The sequence below is a fragment of the Petaurus breviceps genome, unplaced genomic scaffold (assembly GCF_028583685.1).
Source record: "Petaurus breviceps papuanus isolate PSGF00001 unplaced genomic scaffold, PetGlider_PUasm1.0 80, whole genome shotgun sequence".
In the NCBI taxonomy this organism is placed as follows: domain Eukaryota; kingdom Metazoa; phylum Chordata; class Mammalia; order Diprotodontia; family Petauridae; genus Petaurus; species Petaurus breviceps.
The window spans coordinates 8,014,865-8,034,905 of NW_027186540.1; the positions used below are offsets into that span (position 1 = coordinate 8,014,865).

At 38.3% G+C, this 20,041-nt stretch overlaps 1 protein-coding gene across 1 annotated transcript in view; it reads left to right on the forward strand.

Moving 5' to 3' along the window:
* Window positions 1-20,041, forward strand: part of LOC138176013 (endosome/lysosome-associated apoptosis and autophagy regulator family member 2) — a 212,247-nt gene that overhangs the window by 114,951 nt on the left and 77,255 nt on the right. The window contains exons 4-6 of the mRNA XM_069106716.1: window positions 3,085-3,232; window positions 8,767-8,853; window positions 12,462-12,567. Coding sequence (XP_068962817.1) covers window positions 3,085-3,232; window positions 8,767-8,853; window positions 12,462-12,567 — 341 coding nt within the window. The remainder of the gene's footprint in view (window positions 1-3,084; window positions 3,233-8,766; window positions 8,854-12,461; window positions 12,568-20,041) is intronic.

The following is a 20,041-nucleotide window of genomic DNA, read 5'->3' on the forward strand; positions in this document are numbered from 1 at the left end:
ATTTTAGAGATTTATTTTCTTATCCTTCCATGAAAGGTAGAATAACTAAGTTTTAGGTATTTCCTTATTTCAGATGAGGAAGAGTAAGGTAAACACCTCATTGTTTGACTTTTTTCTCTCCTCCCCCCACCCCCGTCTCCCCTTTTCTCCCCCCTTCTTCCCCCCCTTTTACCCCCCCCGCTCCCCCTCCCCCTTCTCTCCCTCCCCCCCTTTCTCCCTTCCCCCTCCCTCTCTCTCCTTCCCTCTCTTTCCCCTCCCTCTCTCTCTCCCTCTCTAATATTTTAGGGGAAAACAAGAAAAATTTAAAAAAGAAAGGAAAAATTTGCTTTGGTTTGCTCTCTGAACCCATCAGTTTTCTGTTTGGAGTTGGGGGAGATCATTGTTTTGATCAGAGTTACTAAGTCTTTCACAGTTGATTAGCTTTTCGATATTGCTGTTTCTGTGTCGAGTGTTCTTCTGGATCTACTCACTTTGAGTTTGAACTCTTGTTGACTGTTAAAGGAGGACACAAGAGCTTCCAGGTCTGAGCGAGCCGGAGGGGTTTGCAGATCTGTCTCTGGAGGACTAGGTTAGCTAAATTCAGAAAATGGGAAGGAAACAGCCATTTATTAAGTGCCTAGTATGTATCAGCTCCTATTGTAGTACTTTACAAATATTATTTTACTTGATACTCATAATAATCCTTCAGTGTAAGTGCTATTATTATTCCCATTTTAGAGTTGAGGAAATTAAGGTAGACGTGGACAGAAGTTAAGTAACTTGTACAGGTTCTTGTAGCTAGTAAGTATTTGAAGTCCTAATTGAACTTGGGTCTCAAAGACCAGTTTTCTGTCCCCTGTTACACCTAGCTCCCTTGGTTGCCAAGTGATGGATTTTTTTTTTCAACTGTTATGATTCATAAAGACTATGTATTAAAGTGTGTTGAGGTTGCAATCTGTGTCTTTGGAGAGAACACATAAGTGAAATCATAGATCTCTGTAGTAGTAATAGAAAATTACAAATAAAGAAGAAAAGCAACATTGACCATTAAAAATGAAGCATATTGAAAATGGATTGCTTATGAAGGAGGACTGTATTATTATATATTATGTATAATTATATATTAATATATTATATAAAGATATAGTAGAAAAAAATTTCAGGATAGTTTGATCAGAGAATTAATGGGATGGGGAACAGGGATAGATTCATTAAATGTATTTATTTTTCTGGGTGGTACTCATTAAAATAATATATCCTATATCCTGCTTGTAGAAGTAGTATAACAAGTTACAGTTTTGGTGTCTAACACATCTCAGCTAATTTTGTGTGTTTGAATATTTGCAAAAACATTAATGTAAAAGATAGAAGGATCAAAATGAAGTTGAATGTTGTTTTCTAGATTTTGTTAAAATTATTTCCTCCTATGAACTTATACATATTAATTCACCTTTTTGGGTTTCTTTTGAAAATGCTCAAAACTAGCCGTGTGACCTTGGGCAAGTCACTTAACCCCCAATTGCCCTGCCTTCCTCCCTCCAAAAAGAAAAACAAAACAAAACAAAAAACCCCAAAATGCATCCTATAGATTTAAAATATGATGTAGGGGAAAGAAAGGTATTCTTGGAGTCAGGATATCTGGGAGGAAAAGCAAACTCTGACATGTACTACCTGTGTGACGGGGGGAAATTGCTCAATCTCTTTAGCATTATTAATTATCCTGTAGGTCAATCTGCATTGGTAGAAAGAATGTCCTTGTTTCTCTATACCAATGAAATCACAATTTGGTTTAAAAAGTAAAAAATTAAAGGGTGAGGTATAGGGAAAATTCTGTAATGATAAATCCCAAACCCTTCTCCTGTAGTTGAGATTGTATTATTGAAAGTATATTGCTAGGGTGGCCAGGTGGCTCAGCGAGTAAGAGCACCGGCTCCAGTGTCGGGATGACCTGGGGATCAAATCTGGGCTCAGATACTGAGCACCACACCCAGAAATAACTGGCCGTGTAACCTTGAGCAAGTTACTTAACCCCAATTGTTTAAAAAAAAAAAGAAAAAGAAAAGATGACACCTGAGGAAAGAATAGAATGCCAAATCTAAAAAAAAAAAAAAGGAAAGCATATTGCTAAACAAACTCTCCAGTCTGCAGGAATTAGAGTAATGCATCTTTTCACCTGCTATTTGACTTTTGCATGGTATTCATGTTTGAAAATTCAACATTAGGAAGGACTTAGCTTATAATTCTGTGACATTAAGATGACTCAACCAGAGAAGCCCACAGAATGTTCTCATCTTGAATATTATTAAAAATATGGTGCTAGACAACCAGCTGGAGGGCTCTGGACTAGAACAAATAACATTTAAGATGCCTTTTGGCCTTACATTTCCAACTCTTTTTTAAGAAAAGTAACCCAGGAACAAATGATAAGCTATAGCCAGAGGTATGCTAGAGAGCACTCTTATTGGTTCAGGTGAGCTAATTGTTAAATTTTCAATGGGAGTATTTACATTTTTGAAATTGGCAAATGCTACTACTTTGGATTTGATTTATTGGTTTGTTGTCTAGACTTAAAGAGATGGAAAATGTTGATGTAAATTAAACTTAAAAGTGGTGTGTGTGTGTGTGTTTGTTTGGAAAGCCTGTTGTTAAACATATCAGCATACAACTGGCTACAGCCTTTCCAGTCTAATGACCTTGAAGTTACATACATCATTAAAGATGATGGGACTTTGTGTGGCAGGCTATGACTAATTGTTAATGAGAAGTTAAAAAGAATGCTTCTGTTTTATCTTCCATTCTACCTAAAAAGAACAAACAGTTAAGTATTTTTAGTGATCACACTTGAGGTGATAAATTGCTATCTCAAAGCCATCAATCCTAGAGCTTCTCCCCAGGATACAAGAAGTTAGGTGGCAGAGGGAATGTACATTTTCCTGTAAGATTTATGGGCTTTGAAGGCTGCTGGTGAAACGGTGGCTTCTCTCTGCATTGCCCAGTACTTTGGCTTATGCGGCAATGTCTTTCTTACCCTAGTCACATATTTGAATGGAGAGAAGGTAGTCCTGTGCACTAATGTGATGTTTTTTTTTGGCTTTGATTCCACAGTTCTTCCTGGATCCCTCGTGGAAATTACATTGAGTCCAATCGAGATGACTGCACAGTTTCTTTGATCTACGCAGTACACCTAAAGAAGTCTGGTTATGTCTTCTTTGAATACCAATATATTGACAACAACATCTTCTTTGAATTCTTTGTAAGGGGTTTAAAACTGAAATTTCTTCTGTTCTTCCCTGAACCCCTCCAACTTCACTAGATACTTAGATTTAAATGAGAAGGCACTGATAAATTTTGATTTCTTAAAATTTTTTTTTTTTTTAAGCAATCAGGGTTAAGTAACTTGCTCAAGGTTACACAGCCAGTTATTTCTGGGTGTGGTGCTGAGTGTCTCAGCCCGGGATTCGATCTCCAGGTCGTCCCAACACTGGAGCCGGTACTTTTACTTGCTTGAGCCACCTGGCCGTCCCTAAGCAATTAGGGTTAAGTAACTTGCTCAGGCTTACACGGCCAGGTGTTTCTGGGTGGGTGCTAAGTGTCTGAGCCCGGGATTCGATCTCCAGGTCGTTCTGACACTGGAGCCAGTGCTCTTACTCGCTGTGCTACCTGGCCGCTACACATCTTCCTTCTACCCTTCACTCCTTTGTTTATGTAATGTGGATCTTCCTGTTCTCTTATCACTGTTTGGATTTTATTTGCTTTTTATTTCTGGGTGTGGTGCTGACTATCTGAGCCCGGATTTGATCCAGGTTATCCCCCAGTGCTCTTACTCGCTGAGCCACCTGGCCGCCCCTAAGCAATTGGGGTTAAGTAACTTGCTCAAGGTTACACGGCCAGGTGTTTCTGGGTGGGTGCTAAGTGTCTGAGCCCGGGATTCGATCTCCAGGTCCTCTCAACACTGGAGCCCGTGCTCTTACTCGCTGTGCTACCTGGCCGCCCCTAAATTGCATATCTTTTAATCTAATTAATCTTTTTTTTTTTTTTTTTGGATTGATTGGTGCTTTGCCCTCTTTGGATTGCTAAGGAAAGTGAAATAATATGGTCTGAAATTGTCTAATTTCATTATTTTACCTTGTGAAATGATAATTAACAATTTCACTTTCTTTTTGTAGTCACTAGCACTTGGCCTTTTGCTTTGCATATTGAAATGTCCTAGAAAGTTCACTTTTATTTGGAGTTCAGTGACTGGCACTACTTTGTTAAAATACTATTGTGGTGTTTATAGAATTCCAGCTTGGATATAAAGGGCTCCTCCTTTTTTTCATTATAGTTTAAAGTGTGCCTCTCTATGAGATTTAATTAGTCATTTAAACATACTTATATGTAATATTTCAGAAATGCAAATGAGTATAGGATTTTTGTGTCTAGAGGACTTATTTATCCCAAGGGTGACAATTCACATGTTTTGGAAATGACTGGAAAAATGGGATCATAACAAAGTATAGTAGCTATTTTAACTAATTTAGCTACTATAGATAAAAATATTTACTTAATTGTTATAAACTGGAAAATATCAGCTGTGGCTCAAATGGCTGTAAAAGCACTGAACCTTTGTGCTGAGTATATGTGTTTTCCTTTCTTTCCTTGTCTGTCTTTTTCCCTTTCTCTTCCCTTAATTACAAAAATAGTTTTGAAAATAAGGAATTAGATTCAATGATGTCTAAGTCCCATTCCAGCTCTAAAATTCAATGAAATATTTAAACTGCTAAACAATACCCAAGTTGCACATTTGCTACTGTAGCAACTGCCTCATTTGTGAAATGTTTCCCAGAGTAGATGAAAACCTAGTGGTTTATGCCCTTGTGCTTTTCAAATGGGGTCAGGAAGAGTCAGACATGACTGAACAGAATTGAGACTCTGTGGATACAAAGGTAAAATGAAACTGAGAAGAAAGGTAGTCATCCAGGTGGCCTTCAGATCTCTCCCTCCCTCCCTTCCTCTCCTTTCCCCTCCTCTCCTCTCTCCCTCCTTCCTCTCCTTTCCCCTCCTTTCCTTCTCTGTCCCTCCTTCCTTTCCTTTCTCCTTCCTTTCCCTTTTCCTTTCCTTCCCTTTTCTCCTCCCCTTTCCTCCCCCTCTCCTCCTCTCCCTCTTTCCCCCTCTCTCATTTTCTTCTGAGTTAGTCAAATAGACAGGCTAAGTAGGCTAAAATTTCCAGATAATCTCTTAACTCTATGCTTTTTACTGCCTGTGTAGGCAAAATTTGGGGGCCTACTTTGAATAAGCTCCTTTAAACCTCTTTATCCAGTCTCTTTAATTTCTCTACATCAGTCAGTCCACAAGGATTTATTAAGTGCTTACTTTCTGCCAGGCCTTCAAATACAAATACAAGTAAAAAGAAAGTCTCCCTCAAGGGGTTTACATTCTAATGGAGGAAGACAATATAAAAAGAAGCTGAAAAGTTGGTGGTGGTAAGGGTGGCTTATTTAGAGGAGGGTACCGAGGCCAGGGGCATGGGAGGAAGTCGGTAGGCAGCCTGGAGAGGAATGAACCCTGGCTGACCTGGGCTTCCAACTTAAATGGAGGCTCTGGGAGGAACCTTCCAATCAGAGGGAGAGCAGAAAAGGCGAGAGTGCTTTCAATGTGTGAATTATTCCAGGGCTGGAGTGAGCTTAGAGATGAAAAGCTAGGATACAGTAGAGAAAGTAGAGAAAGTCCAGAGTGAAACCTTGAGAATGAGGAGATGTGGCCAGCTTTGGGGCCCTCCTTAAATGGAGATTCTAATTGCACCTCTCCCGGGGAGACTTTTATATGCTTTTGAGATCTCTAGGTAAAAGGTGCTAGGAAGGCAGGTTTCGTTTTTTTGGTATTGCAGTGGTACTGCTTTTGTTCTCCCTGGCATTCGGCAGAAGGGATGGTGATGTCCACAGCTCTCATTCCTTGGCTGCTTCTGCTTTTCAGCCTAAGTGTGAATTCTCTGACTCATCCTTGATCCCTGATGCACTTTAGGCATCTAGAACTCATGACATTTACTCAACCAAGTAGCCATGAAAGTCATAGGATGTTAGAGCTAAAGGCAATTTTAGAAAAAAAAAAAAACCAAAAAACAAAAACTAGAGTTAAGTCTTTTCTTTTCCAGATGAGAAAACTGAGGACCAGAGAAGTTAAGTGAACAGCCCAAGATCACTGAGCTAGCTTTGCCACAGTTAGGACTAAAACCCAGGCCTTCAGTTTCCTGATTTTGTATTACATCTACTAGGTCCTGATTAGTGCAAACAAGGAATCCCCTGAAGTGGTTAAATTATTAGAATTCATGCTACATAGTTCTACTGGGCTAAAACCAACTACCATATTTTGCACAATTACAACTTTAAATAATGTTAATTCAAATACAGATGATGACTTCAGGGGATTCCTTATTGGCACTAATTAGGACCTAGATGTATTAGCTCTGCTCTTTGGTACAAGCTGCTTCCAGATGAAAGAATAGTTAGGAATCCAAGCCTTATTTTTCCCTTGAGTATATTCATATTTCTATTTGTTTTTAATGATAAATTTGGAGTTGGAGAACCTGGGTTTGAATCCTGCCTCTGCCATTTAATTCCTGTGCGGCCTCTTTGGACCTCATCTATAAAAAGAGAGGGGGTTGAACTTGGTGCCCCTGGGGCGCCTTCCCATTTAAGTCTGTGATCCTCTGATCCTTATGACTTCTTGAGTACTGCATAAGATCCACGATTCCCTTGATACGAATATTTCCTCTACTGTTACAGATCTCAATCCCTCCCACACCTCAGTGGATGGTTTTATTGAGCTGTGGTTAAAAAAAAATCACTCCCATGGTAGCCAGCCTTCTAGCATAGAGTCTTCGGCAGGAACTTAGCAAACCTGGTCCTTGGATAATAGCTATAATAGATTACACAGTCTGTTCTCTGTAATTTCCACCTTGTTAAAATCTGCCAGAGCTCTGTTGGCATAGGTTTCAAAAATTCAGTGCCACTTCCATGCCATGGAGAGGTATAAGAAGGTGGCCTTGGTATGTGGATGGCTTAACAGGGGCATTAAAACAACTGTTGTATTTATAAAGGGCATACTTTTAAAGCCATTAAACTAGACTTCATTGGGTATCTAATACAAGTGAATCCTGATTAGTATGAGTAATGAGTTCCCTGATATGGTTGAAATATCAAATTTAGACTGGATATTTCCAGTGGGTCAAAACCAATGGAACCAAGAACCATATTTTACCTTTTGCAAATCAATGACCATATTTTACATAATTAAAACTTTGAATAGTGTGAAGTTGAAATGCTTGGAGGAATCATTATTTGTACTAGGTCTTTGTGGGTGTTTTTTTCCCCATTTTATTTTTTAATAAACATTTATTTTCTCCCTTCCCTATTTAAAAGGGAAAAAAGGAAAAATACAAACTCCTTGCAATGAATGTTTAAAGTCAAGTAAAAACAATCTCTATATTATCTATGCCCCAAAATGTCTTGTTCTGCATTTTGAATACATCAGGAGGGAAGTAACATCCACTGATATCAGTCCTCTGGAATGATGGTTGGTCATTTCATTCATGAGACTGGTCATTTTAGAGATCTCAAAGCTTTCAAAGTTGTTTGGCATTTATAATGATGTTGCTGTTGTATAAGTGACCTACTGTAAGTAGTTCTTTAACATAACTTTTTCCCTCCTTAATGTATGTGAGGAGCTGATTTGTTGGGACAAGGACTAAGGAGAGGTGGTGAGAGCTGGGGAGGGCAGGAAAATAGTCACTTGAGGTGAGGAGCAAGATATAAGAACTCTGATTTCAAGTCTCTACTCTTGTTTAAACCAGGGCAAAATTTCATTTTGTTTTTCCTCACCAATTCCTATGACCCCCCCCCCCCCCACATTTTTCATGATTTCTTCATGTTTTTTTCTCCTCTGTAGATGTGGAAGCACAATATTCCAAGAAAGAATTCTATTTAGGGAGAAGGTTTTTTTTTTTGTTTGTTTTTTTGGACAATGACATTAATGCAAAAGAAATCATTAATATTTTTTAAAAAGAACTATACTCTCCTAAATATGAGGAATCCTGGGAGAATCATGTTAACTATAGTAATTATTAATATTTAACAATTTATGCACATGTATAACCTATATTAAATTGCTTACCCTTTTATGGAGGGAGGGAAAGAATTTAGACCTCAAAATTAAAAAAAATGAATGTTTAAAATTATTTTTACATGTAATTGGGAAGAAACTAAAATATTATTAAAACAATTTTGGCAAGAACCGACTTATTTAATACGAAATTATTTTAAAAATAGCAATTTGGGATTAACATTTGCCATAAAATAAAAATTTAGGACTTTGACATAGGTCTTAATCACTTACCTACCTACTCACCTGGTTTAAGAAGAAATTTGTTGTAGGAAAAGGGTCTGTTGATAACATATTTTGATGAGTCAGTTAATTTTTGGTTCTTATTGACATTGCAGCTTCATGTAGTAATCCTTCTGCTGTGAATACATTCCAACTGCTAACTAATTCAGCCTTTTCCCACTTCTTACTGTCATATCAATTTCCTTAAAAAAAAAAAAAAAACAGCCGACACATAGCTGTAGACAACCTATGTATAGCTGTAGGGTATGACTTTTTTCTTAGTTACCATTTAAACACCTGGAGCTTTGTTGTGTGTCTGTCTAGGGGATTACTCATGAGAAGGAATCTCTGTTTAGTGTGCATTGTTAGAATTTCTTATGCACAATCCTTTGCTCGCTACCAATTAGGGCCTTTGTATTTAATTCACAGATACAAAATGACCAGTGCCAGGAGATGGACTCCACCACAGACAAGTGGGTAAAATTGACAGACAATGGAGAATGGGGTTCTCATTCTGTAAGTCTTATTGTATTTTTTCTCTCTTGTTCTCATTTTCATTTTTTTCACTTCCCCACCTGTATTTGGTGTTTAATAATTTGGCATTTAATTCAGGGAAATAAACAAAACTAGATGCTAATTAGGAATGAAGTACAGGTAGTTCCCAGGCATGAAAGAAGTTGCCTTGATTTAGGTTCAGTGAAGGGAAGGGGAAAGAGTATAGTTAAAAGAATATTGTTCTGGAGTCAGAGGACTTGGGTTCAAATTCCAGCTATGAAACTTAGTGCTTGTGTGACCTTGGGCAAGTCACTTATCTTCTCTAAGCCCCCATTTTCTTATCTACAAAGTGGTTTAGACTAGATGGCCTTTGTAGTCTTTTCTAGTCTAAATCTGTAATCCTATGAGTTCATAGTTTCTTAAAAAATTCTTTCTGATGTAGATTCTTATTGTTGTCCCTTCCAATCTCCATCTCTATGCCTGTTCCTCCAAACATAGTGGGCAGAAGTTGTTCAGTCATGTCCATCTCTCTGTGACCCCATTGGGGGCTTTCTTCAAAAAAATACAGGAATAGTTTGCCATTTCCTTCTCCAGTCATTTTACAGATGAGGAAACTGAGGCAAATGGGGTTAAGTGATTTGCCCAGGATCACAGAACTGGTAAATATCTGAGGCCAGATTTGAACTCAGGAATATGAGTCTTCCTGATTCTTGATCCAGTTCACTGTGCCACCTAGCTGCAGGCAGGTGATAGGACCATGCAAAATCAATATGCGGAAATGTTGAGGACTGTGAACTTACCAATGAAGATTACAGGTTATTTCACCAGTGAAACCTTTTTTGAAGTGCTTAAAAACTGGTACAATTAACAACCACATTATAATTGGGCTGTGTTAGAACCAGCTTGAATTCAATTGCTTTTAAGATTTTCATTGTAAGTATTTATATCTCAGAAACTAGTCAGCTCCCCAAATCAAAGCTTTGATTTATTGTTTTTTGATTGTATAGATTCAAGAAAGTGATGGCAAAAATATTAATGATGTGATTAAACTTAAAAGTGTGTCATGGGGGACTTTTTTTGAGAGACGGTTGTTAAACATTTAATAGCATGCCAGTAGGATGATTCCTTAAACATGTCTGCATACTTTGATTGTGTTAGCAACAGATCTTTTGAGTCTTAATGGAATGTACTTCTTCAAGGCCATTTCTTTATCTGTAGCCCCTGAGTGAGGCTAGTATCTTATCAGGCTCTCTTACATGAATGCTCCTGCTAAATTGGGAAGGTCTGAGTGCCACTTGTCATCTGAGAGCTTTCTTTGCCTTCTCTGGCACAAGGTGAAAAGTACTTCTTCAACTCTTTAAAAAATTACTACTGGGCAAGATAAAATGGGTGGCTGGTGAGGCTTTCTTTAATGTGGTTTCTATTTGGTTAGTTCAAGATTGCACGTCAGAATAAAGGTGCCAGATTGGATAATAATAAACCCATGAAAAATGTTCTCTTCTCTGAACAAACCTAAAATGCAAAAGAAAGTTAGCTTAATTTATAACTCAGAAGAGTGCCTATAGTGGAAGAAATAGCAGATAGAAAACAACTTTAGGTATCAGCACAGTCATATGTGACATTTCCAGTGCCTGGGGCTGCAGCTGCAGCAAATGTAGAACAGAGACCTGGACACCTTTAAGAGGCCTGCTTGAGCCCATACCTGCCTGTTGCAGGTCCTCAGGTCAGGTAAGTATGACCCAATCAGGTGAGATTGTACCAGCAGGGCAGTGGTAGGGCACATAGGCCTGGGAAGTGATAGGTACAGAATCCTCTGGAGGTAGAATACAAGACAGGGCATGGAAGTGGGGAGTGGCAGGATTCCTTTTAGTGGTAGTCTTCCCATGTCTCTTAGTGCCCTGCCAAAGGTGTGACTGCTGAGAGAAGGATATGCATTTCCATGATCTCTTTCCCCTCACTCCCAGGCCCCACTGAGGGTCAGTCCCTGGGCGGGGGGGGAAGAAGAACTCCATCACCAGAAGTTGGTGCCCTGGATCAAAGGCCTGGCTGCTCTGTGCTAGGTGGAACTTGGGGTATCAGGCTAGGAAATCAAACCTAGGAAAGTAGATTTTAATAGTGTGACACACTACACTCTTGTCACCTGCTGTTGTTTCTTCCACAGTTAATGAAATGAGTGGTTTCCCAAGAAGCAAACAGGCTCATTATTTACCTTTTGGTTTTCAGAGCTCTCAGAGGCACTTATGAGTAGCTGCTGACTGTGTAGATAAATATAGGGTTGAGACTTTCACACTCTAAAAAGAGGCCTTTAGTGTAAACAAATATTTCAAATAAAGGATTTTGTTATCATTTCCTTTTTAGCCTCTGAAGTGGAAAAGCCCACCTCCTCCTCATCTTGTTCACCCTATTAAATAACTTGGCAAACCCTTCATAGATAGTATTAAGGTAAATTTCAGTTAGAGCCCATATCTCTGAAGTCTGTGTCGCTAGTTTTGAATTAAATTGGTAGAGTATAGATGAGGAGTGGGGAACCCGAAACCTTGAGGCCACACGTGGCCCTCTAGGTCTTTAATTAAGGCCCTTTGAATTCAAACTTCACTGAACAAATACCCTTAATAAAAGGATTTGTTCTGTAAAATTTGGGCTCCACCAAAAGGCTTCACCCAAGGATCACAAAATCACAAAACAAATAATAATAATACATACATAACAAACAAGGTCGATCATTAACTTATATTAATTATTACCACATGTGACCTTGAGGCTGCAGGTTCCCCATCCCTGGTCTAGATGAATGAGTTTGTTATTATATAGTAGGTAATGGTGATAACCCAGTCATTTTGGAGAGCAATTTGGAACTATGCCCAAAGAGTTATAAAACTGTGTGTATCCTTTGACTTAGCAATACCACTATTAGGTCTGAATCTCAAAGAGACCAAAGAAAAAGGAAGAGGACCTATATGTTCAGATATAATTATACTAGCTCTTTTTATGGTATCAAAGAATTGGAAACTGAGGAGACATTCACCAACTGGGGAATGGCTGAACAAGTTGTGGTATATGATTGTGATGGAATATTTTTGTGCTATAAGATATGATAAGCATGATGGTTTCAGAAAAACCTGGGAAGACTTACATGAACTGATACAAAATGAAGTGGGTAGAACCACAACACTGTACATAGTAATGGCAATATTATGAGGATGATCAACTGTGAGTGATTTAGTTATTCTGATCAATGTAATGATCCAAGAATTTTCCAAAAAGACTTATGATGAAAAATGATACCTACCTCCAGAGGTAGAACTGATGGAGCCTGACTGCATATTGAAGCATAACTTTTTGACTTCATTTTTTCTTGCTTTTTTTTTTGCAACATGGCTAATTTGGAAATAGGTTTTGCATGATTTTACATGAGTAATTGATATCCCATTTCTTACCTTCTTAATGGGGGGAAGAGGGGTAGAAGGGAGGGAGAGGATTTGGGACTCAAATTTTAAAAAAGAATGTTAATAAGTAATAAATTAGAAAAAAAAAGAAAATAGTGTGAGTGAAGAGATTATAAACTTTCTGATATGTTTTGAAACAATACAGACTTGCCTGGTTGCAGTGACTTTCTTTTATCTTTACAGGTCATGTTAAAATCAGGCACAAACATATTATACTGGAGGACCACGGGGATCCTCATGGGTTCCAAAGTGGTGAAACCTGTACTAGTGAAAAACATCACTATTGAAGGTATATTCATCACATACTCCCTCCCCCCACCATGTGATACTAATATATTTATCTTTTTAATTTGCTAGTAGATAAGATGTGCTTCTGTCTCCCATTCTTTAACTTTTTAAAAACTGTTTTTGGTATGGTGAGCTAATATATGTAGCTATCTATATATATATGCTACATGTAGCTTGATACAGTTTTTTGAAAGATGAATCAAAGTGAATTAATGCATTATGTGCCAGGTTGGATGTAAGGAGAACCCAGGCTTGTTCCTTGTTATTTGCCAATTGATTTCTTGCTTGTAGAATGTTATTTTTTTATACCATTTTATTGCCACTTCCTCAAAAGATAAGAACATGTCCTGTGATTTAACTTAAACATTTATTGAGAACCTACTCTGTGTAGAACAGTGTTGTAGACACTTGGGACAAATACAAAGATTAATAGCTATTTTTCCTGCCTGAAAAGAGGATGCAATCCAGTGATAAAGATAAGATATATGAAAGAATCTTAGAGGTGGTTGGAACTGAAGACATTGCCTAGACCTCTACTGGAATTGACCTCTACAGCATTCTTGAGGAATTCCAGTGATACTGACGTTCATGAGCTGCCCATTCCACTGTTCTTTACCTTGTATTATTAAGAAGTTCTCTCGTAATTTATCCCAAATTTGCCTCTCTCTGATTTCTAGCCTTTTCTCTTAGATTGTCCTCTTGGACCAAAATAGAACAAGTCTAATTTCCCTTCCGTACATGAGGTCTTCGTCCTTCGTCTCCTTTTTTTGTCTTCTTTTCCGCAAGATCAAAGTCTCCTGTTCTTTTCATTGATCTTCCGATGACACAGTTCTGAGGTCTCTCACCATCCTCATTGCCCTTCTCTGGATGGTTCCTCCTCTCGTTGTTCAATGTTCTTTCTTAAAGAATAACCAGAGTTCAATGCATTCCTCCAGCTGTGGTTCAGACGGAACAGAGCCTATTTATACTTGTAAGAGAGGTCCAAAGTGCTGTCTATGGCAGTCTAGGGGAGGAAAAAAATAAATCTCGGCAGTGAGAATGAGGAGCAGCGTCATGGAGAAGGTAGCATTTAAATCGGCCTTGAAAGATGAGTAGGAGTTTAATTGGTGGAGAGATGGGGGAGCACATTCCAAGGTATGGAGGCAAGGATATACAAGCTGTGCTTGGGAGATAGTGTGTGGTCAGATTTTGTTTTCTTCTTGAGCATAGTCTGTGTGAAGGTATGCAATGTGAAAAAAGAATACTGCTGCTAGATAAGGGACTTGAATGCCGGTATGAAGATTTCAACTGATAGGCTCTAATGACCCCATTGAATCTTTGGAGCCACAGAATGGTGATTATATTTCTGCATTATGAAAGTGTATGGGAGATGGATTAGAAGAGAGAAAGACTGGAGGTAGGGAAAACAGGGTAGACTTTTATAGCAGTTGAAGTGAGAGATAAGCAGGGTCTGAGTTCCATTGGTGACAGTGGGAATGAAAATGGGACACATGGTAAGATAATGAAATCTGTTCTTTTTCTTCTTCCTTCCTTCCTTCCTTCCTTCCTTCCTTCCTTCCTTCCTTCCTGGAGGGTAATTAGGGTTAAGTGACTTGCCCAAGGTCACACAGCTAATAAGTGTGTCAAGTGTCTGAGGCCGGATTTGAACTCAGGTCCTCCTGACTCTAGGGCCCGTGCTCTATTCACTGTGCCACCTAGCCATCTCAAAATCTGTTCTTTTTCTTAGGGGTATTGGGTTTGAAGAATAAAGCAATATATCTAGGTACATAAATGTGATATGCAGTTGAAGAAATGAGGCTGGCACTGAGGTCTGAGCTGTAGATTTAGAAGTCATCTGAATAGTGCCATAGTAAAAGGATAAGACTAGCAAGGGAGAAAATAGAGAGGAAATAGACCAGAAATTCTCCATGTAGAAGATAGAAGGAGCAAGAAGAACCATCGAGGTAGACAGAAGAAACAGTCAGAGAACCAGGAGTATTACTGGGAGAGTACAAGGTCATGGAACTCAAGGAGAGATTAACCATAAAAAGAAAACACAGTGGGAAAAACATAGAATTTGGAGTCAGATGACCTGGATTAAAATGCTGTCTCTGCTGCTTAATACCTGCATGCTGATGTATTTCTCTGGACCCCAGTTCTCTCTTCTGTAAAATGCTGTACCTAGATGACCTTTAAGGTTCATTCCAAGGCAGGGATAGACCACAAGTCACTTCATCTCTCTCAGCCTCAGTTTCCTCATCTGTGAAATGAGAACAATAATAACTTCCCAGGGTTTTTACAAATATAAGAATGAGATATTTATAGCGCTATTTGCAAATCATCAGCCACTGTGTAAATGTTATTATTCTTATTAATACCTTATTATTAGTAAGTCTATGATCTTATGATACTAAAAGGTAAGTGGAGTGATACTACTGGAACAGATACTACAGAAATCCCAAGGATGAACCAAGGATAAATTAACACCAAGGAGAAAAGGCTATTTAATTAGGCAGTTAGGAGGTTATGGGTGAGTTTTGTAGGGACAGTTTCAGAAAGGTGCGAAGAGATGGAAGCCAGATTGCAAGGGATAAATGAATATGGAGGCAATGGAGAGAATGCTTGGGTGAGTAGCGCTGGAGGAAGCATTTTTATATTTAAGGAAAACTGAGTATGTTCGTAGGCAAGAGGAGTGTTATGAAAATGTAAAATGTCACAAACCATTAATACAACTATGGAAGGTGAAAATGAAAACCTCTCCCTCCTCCTGGGCTTATCCCTTAACAGCAAGATCAGTGCTTCTCTCTTTGTCTCCTGCGGTTCTGGCTGTTACAGAAAAACAAAACAAAACATGCTGATGTAGGCATGCTTGAACTCAGACAGCACAAAGGATACTTTTTATTGAAACAGTGAATCTCTTAAATGTACAATTCCACTCTTGAATGACTTGGGTTCAGACAATGCTAGAGGTACTTAACATTAGTGAATAAGGACATCTGCTGGCCAAGTCAGGAATCACACATCAGGACAGAAAACAGTTTAATCAGTGTATTGTTAGAATCACAGGATTCAAGACTTAAGAGTTGGAATGCACTTTAGGAATCCTGTAGTATAACTTCCTTATTTTATATGTTTCCCAGGAGTAATGTTTCCCCGTCTCTGTGTGTATATTTATTTATCTCTTTCTGTCCTCTGTCTCTATTTCTCTTTTTTTGTCTCTGTCTCTCTGGGCTGACTCAATCATTCCAATCTGCCTTTTATTCCAGAAGGTCTGGTGTTGAGGAGCAGAGTAAGGTACAATATAGCCACATGACTGCAACTTATTATTTGTTTTCTCAGAATTCTAGAGGGTAACAGCAGGGAGACAAAGAGGTGTGTGTGTGTGTGTGTATGTATCCTGAGACACTACCATTGTACTTCCTCCTTACACTTAATCAGTGATTGTGACATCATTGACTCTCTTAACTATAAACTGTTTACTAAATGATTAGACAAAAGCAATAAAATAATAGTCATAATATTTATTCAGAAGAAAAGACTAGGAGTAATCATAAATTTGATTCTTCACAAAATAATTATAAATTTTACTCCCAGAGCAGCAATATTTGAAACATTTACAGTTGACCCATAAACTTGGGTCCCATTCTTTTACCAATGTATGTGGTGTCTATGGGAAACTGGGGACATACATTTATAGAATCCTAGCATCCTAACAGGTAGACACATTAATAGGGAAACCCATGTGCATAGGGGCAACTCACATCTCTGAAATATAGGCTTTGATGTCTTTGGTCTCCTCAGGATTAATTTATACTGCATGAAGCTACTTCTCTACAAGACCTTTCTGGTCTTCACTGCTTTACTGCTTGAAAAAGCTTACTCCTCTTCTGCTCTGGAGCTTATGAAGTGGTGTCAAGTTCTTTTAGCTCACAGCCACCTCTTAACAGGAAGGTAAAAAAAAAGTGTTATGTTTTTTTTTTTCAGTGACAGGTAGTTCCTGTAAGCCAGAGAGCTGCTAAACTTTTCAGGTCTACAAATGGCAAGGAAATTTTGCTTTATCCAGTGGGTTCTCAGCAAAACCAGTCCTCTTTTTACAGCAAAACAGATGAAAAGCCTGTGTTTTCCCTTCTCTTTTTACTTCTCAAACCAGAAAAGGTAATAAAAGGCAACCAAGGACCCCTGAGAAATTTCCCTTCTCTCAGGCTATAGATGGCATTGGAGCTCTATAAACTCAACCCTCTAACAGCTGCAGGATTCAGCTTTTCTCCACATCATCAGTTGAAGAACTTTCTCAGCTGACTCAGTCTTTTCCCAGCTAATCATAAAATAATGCCTCTCTTGCAATCAACAAATTCGCCAAAATGCAGCTACAAAGCCTTCCAGTCACCTTGGTTCCTGTCAGTTTCTAAATTGAGTCCCAGGATTCTTATGACTTCTTCAGAGCTCAACTTACTTTCTCGTTTCTTCTGTCTATCTCTTTTTATGGCTTCTTCTCCTTCTGGCTTCTTATGCTCTTAAATTAAGGCTTCTGGGAGCTCAGTGATTCAACTCTACCTCATGAGATAAAACTCAAGAAATCTACTTTTGTGTCATATATGAACCCAACAGTCCTTAACCCACTCCCACAGTTCCCAAACAGTTGTTTGATTTTTAAGTTTGTCAGATACAACCTTTAAAACTTTAAAAACAATTTACTTGCAAATGAGCTGATGGACCATGATGCTTTGAAACCATCCTCACAGTACATTTATCTGAGAGAGATTTCTCTTTCTGGTTCTCAGAATGGTCTATATCTCCTTTATATTTTACTTGAGTGATTGTGTTTCTGTTTCTTTTTTTTTTTTTAAAGCAATTGGGGTTAAGTAACTTGCTCAAGGTTACATGGCCAGTTATTTCTGGGTGTGGTGCTAAGTATCAGAGCTCAGATTTGATCCCAGGTCATCCTTACTCTGGGGCCAGTGCTTTTACTCACTGAGCCACCTGGCCACCCCAACTGTTTTTCTTTACAAGTGGATTTTATTAGTTTTTCTTACACCATTGTTATTTTTCTGCCTCTTTTAGTAACCCAAATTTTCACATAAGAAGGGGATAGTACCTGATATTTAGATGAAGAAACTGAGACCCAGAGAGAGATTAAGTAACTTGGTTCCTGATTTGGTCCCAAAGGTTTAGTATGGCTTCAGACAGAAGAGCTATAAAGTGAAACATTTTTTAGAATCTTGTATGTAATCAACCATTCATCCTATGCTTATGATTAATTTACTTTCTAGATAAGTGATAGCCAAATTTTAGGTTTGTTTCTTCCTGTTGTATGACATGTTCCTAGAATATACACCAAGAACTTTTCTGTGAGGAATGAAGGCTAATATTATAAAAGACTAAGCAAACAATAACTATGAATGCAGATATTAAGAGGTGGTAGGGTAATGAATGATTCATATTCAAAATCTATGACTGCAAGTCTAGAACTCTGTCCATTGCAAATTTTCCAAGCACCTGGCTTTGATGATCCTGCTCACTTGGCTGAGTAAGTAGACACTGGTGGCTTATAATCACATAGATAATTTGGTTTTAAAAATAAGATTTAGAACTAGAAGGGACTTTAAAGGCTGTCTAGTCCAATCTCCTTATTTTATAGATGAAGAAACTGAGGCCTAGAGAATTGCCCAGGGTCATACAGTGGCAGAGCTGAGTTTTGAACACAGTTGCTCCAATTCTAAATTCAGTGACTTTTTTCATTGTACCACCCTGTGTGAGGAGGATGACACAGTGGAAAGAACACTGAATTTCAACTTGTTAGTTTCCCCTTCAATTAACTTTTGGTACAAGAGTCTATTAGATGCTATTCAATAGATCTACATTTATTAAGCATCTGCAATGTCATAGGATAACATGTGCAGTGCTGTGCTGGGTGCTAAAGATTCAAAGATGAGATAAGGCACTGTCAGGGAGCTTTCATTTTAGTAAGAGTAGAAGACGTTAATTCAGTCAACATAACCAACATTAATCAGCTACTATGTAAAGACAAGAAAGCACCAGGCAATTTGATGAGGGAAAAAAGGCTGATAACTGGGGAGATTGAAGAATACTTTGAATAGGAGGTGGCATCTGACCAGTATCTTGCCAAAAGTTTAATGAATTTGAAAGATGGAGCTCAGGAGGGGGCATGTTTTCAATATGAAGTGCAATGAATGTGAGAACATAAAAGTAGTAGACAGGATAATACCAAATTGGAGAAATGGCTAGTGGTACTATATGGCTCCAATCTAGTGCAAATGAAGGGATTCATGAAATAAGGCTGGAATGATAGGTTGGAGCCAAATTGTGTTTGATTTAAATGCCAGCCTAGAAATTTGTATTTTATCCTAAAGGCAATGGAAGTTTGTGAGCAAGGAAGTGTCCTGGTAAGAACTGTTCCTTAGGAAGAATATTTTGGCATCTGTATATATGGTGGGTTGCATAAGTGGAGATTGAATAAGGTAGCTCAATCTGGAGGTGATCACAATCATTAGAGGGAGAATTGTGCAGAACTAGGATGGTGGATGTATGAATGAAGATGAAAGGGACAGATATAAGAGGCACTGTGGTGGCAGAACTGACAACCCATCGATTAACTGATGGGACATGAAAGGTGAGGGAGAAGTGTCAACGACGATTCCAATGTTTTAAACCTGGGTACCTTGTGAGCACCATCAACTGAAATAAAGGAGAGGAAAAGAGAAAGAAGGTGAGTTCTGCTTTTGAAATATTGAGTTTTAGATATTTTTGAGACATTTAGATGATCCACCAAGTTGTTGGTAATGAAGAAATGGAGTTTTGAAGAGAGAATAGAACTGGAGATGTAGCTTTAGCAATCAAATAGGAGGGAACAGTGGCGAAAGGAGCCATGGCTGATATTCTGATAAATGTATACATCCCTTGGCTCCAGAAAGGGTGAAGTTAGTGCCGAGTGTATATGAGCTCTAGAATTAGCACTTTTATCAGAGTAGTATCATGGGGAAATAGAAGCAGGAAGACCTGAGTTCAAGTCCTACTAGCTTTGTGACTCTGGGCAAATCATTTAATTTCCAGTCATCTGAACAACTCTTTAATACTACAAAATATAGAGAAGGTGTTGACAGGAACTGGTAGAGGAAGTTTCCTCATCTAAAGGAATTCCTTGGTTCTGTCACTATTACTATCCTGTCTAGAGGTGATAATTGAATCTTAAGAGGGTAGATAAGATCATCGTGAAAGAGTCTAGATGGGTGTTTTTTTTTCTAAGGGGGTAAAAGAATTTATTTGCAAGATACTATGCAATTTAATTTGATAGCTATTTAAATGATATAAAATGTGAAGTTACTATTGGTTACATATAAATAAACTAGGCATTAGAAAAAATTGTGTGTTACAGATAGATATTCTTTAGAAATTGGGCTCAATTGGCTGATATCTTGTGGCACACCAGATGCTGTTTAGAAATTCCCAAGGAATGTTTGTTGAGAGTAATGCCAAAG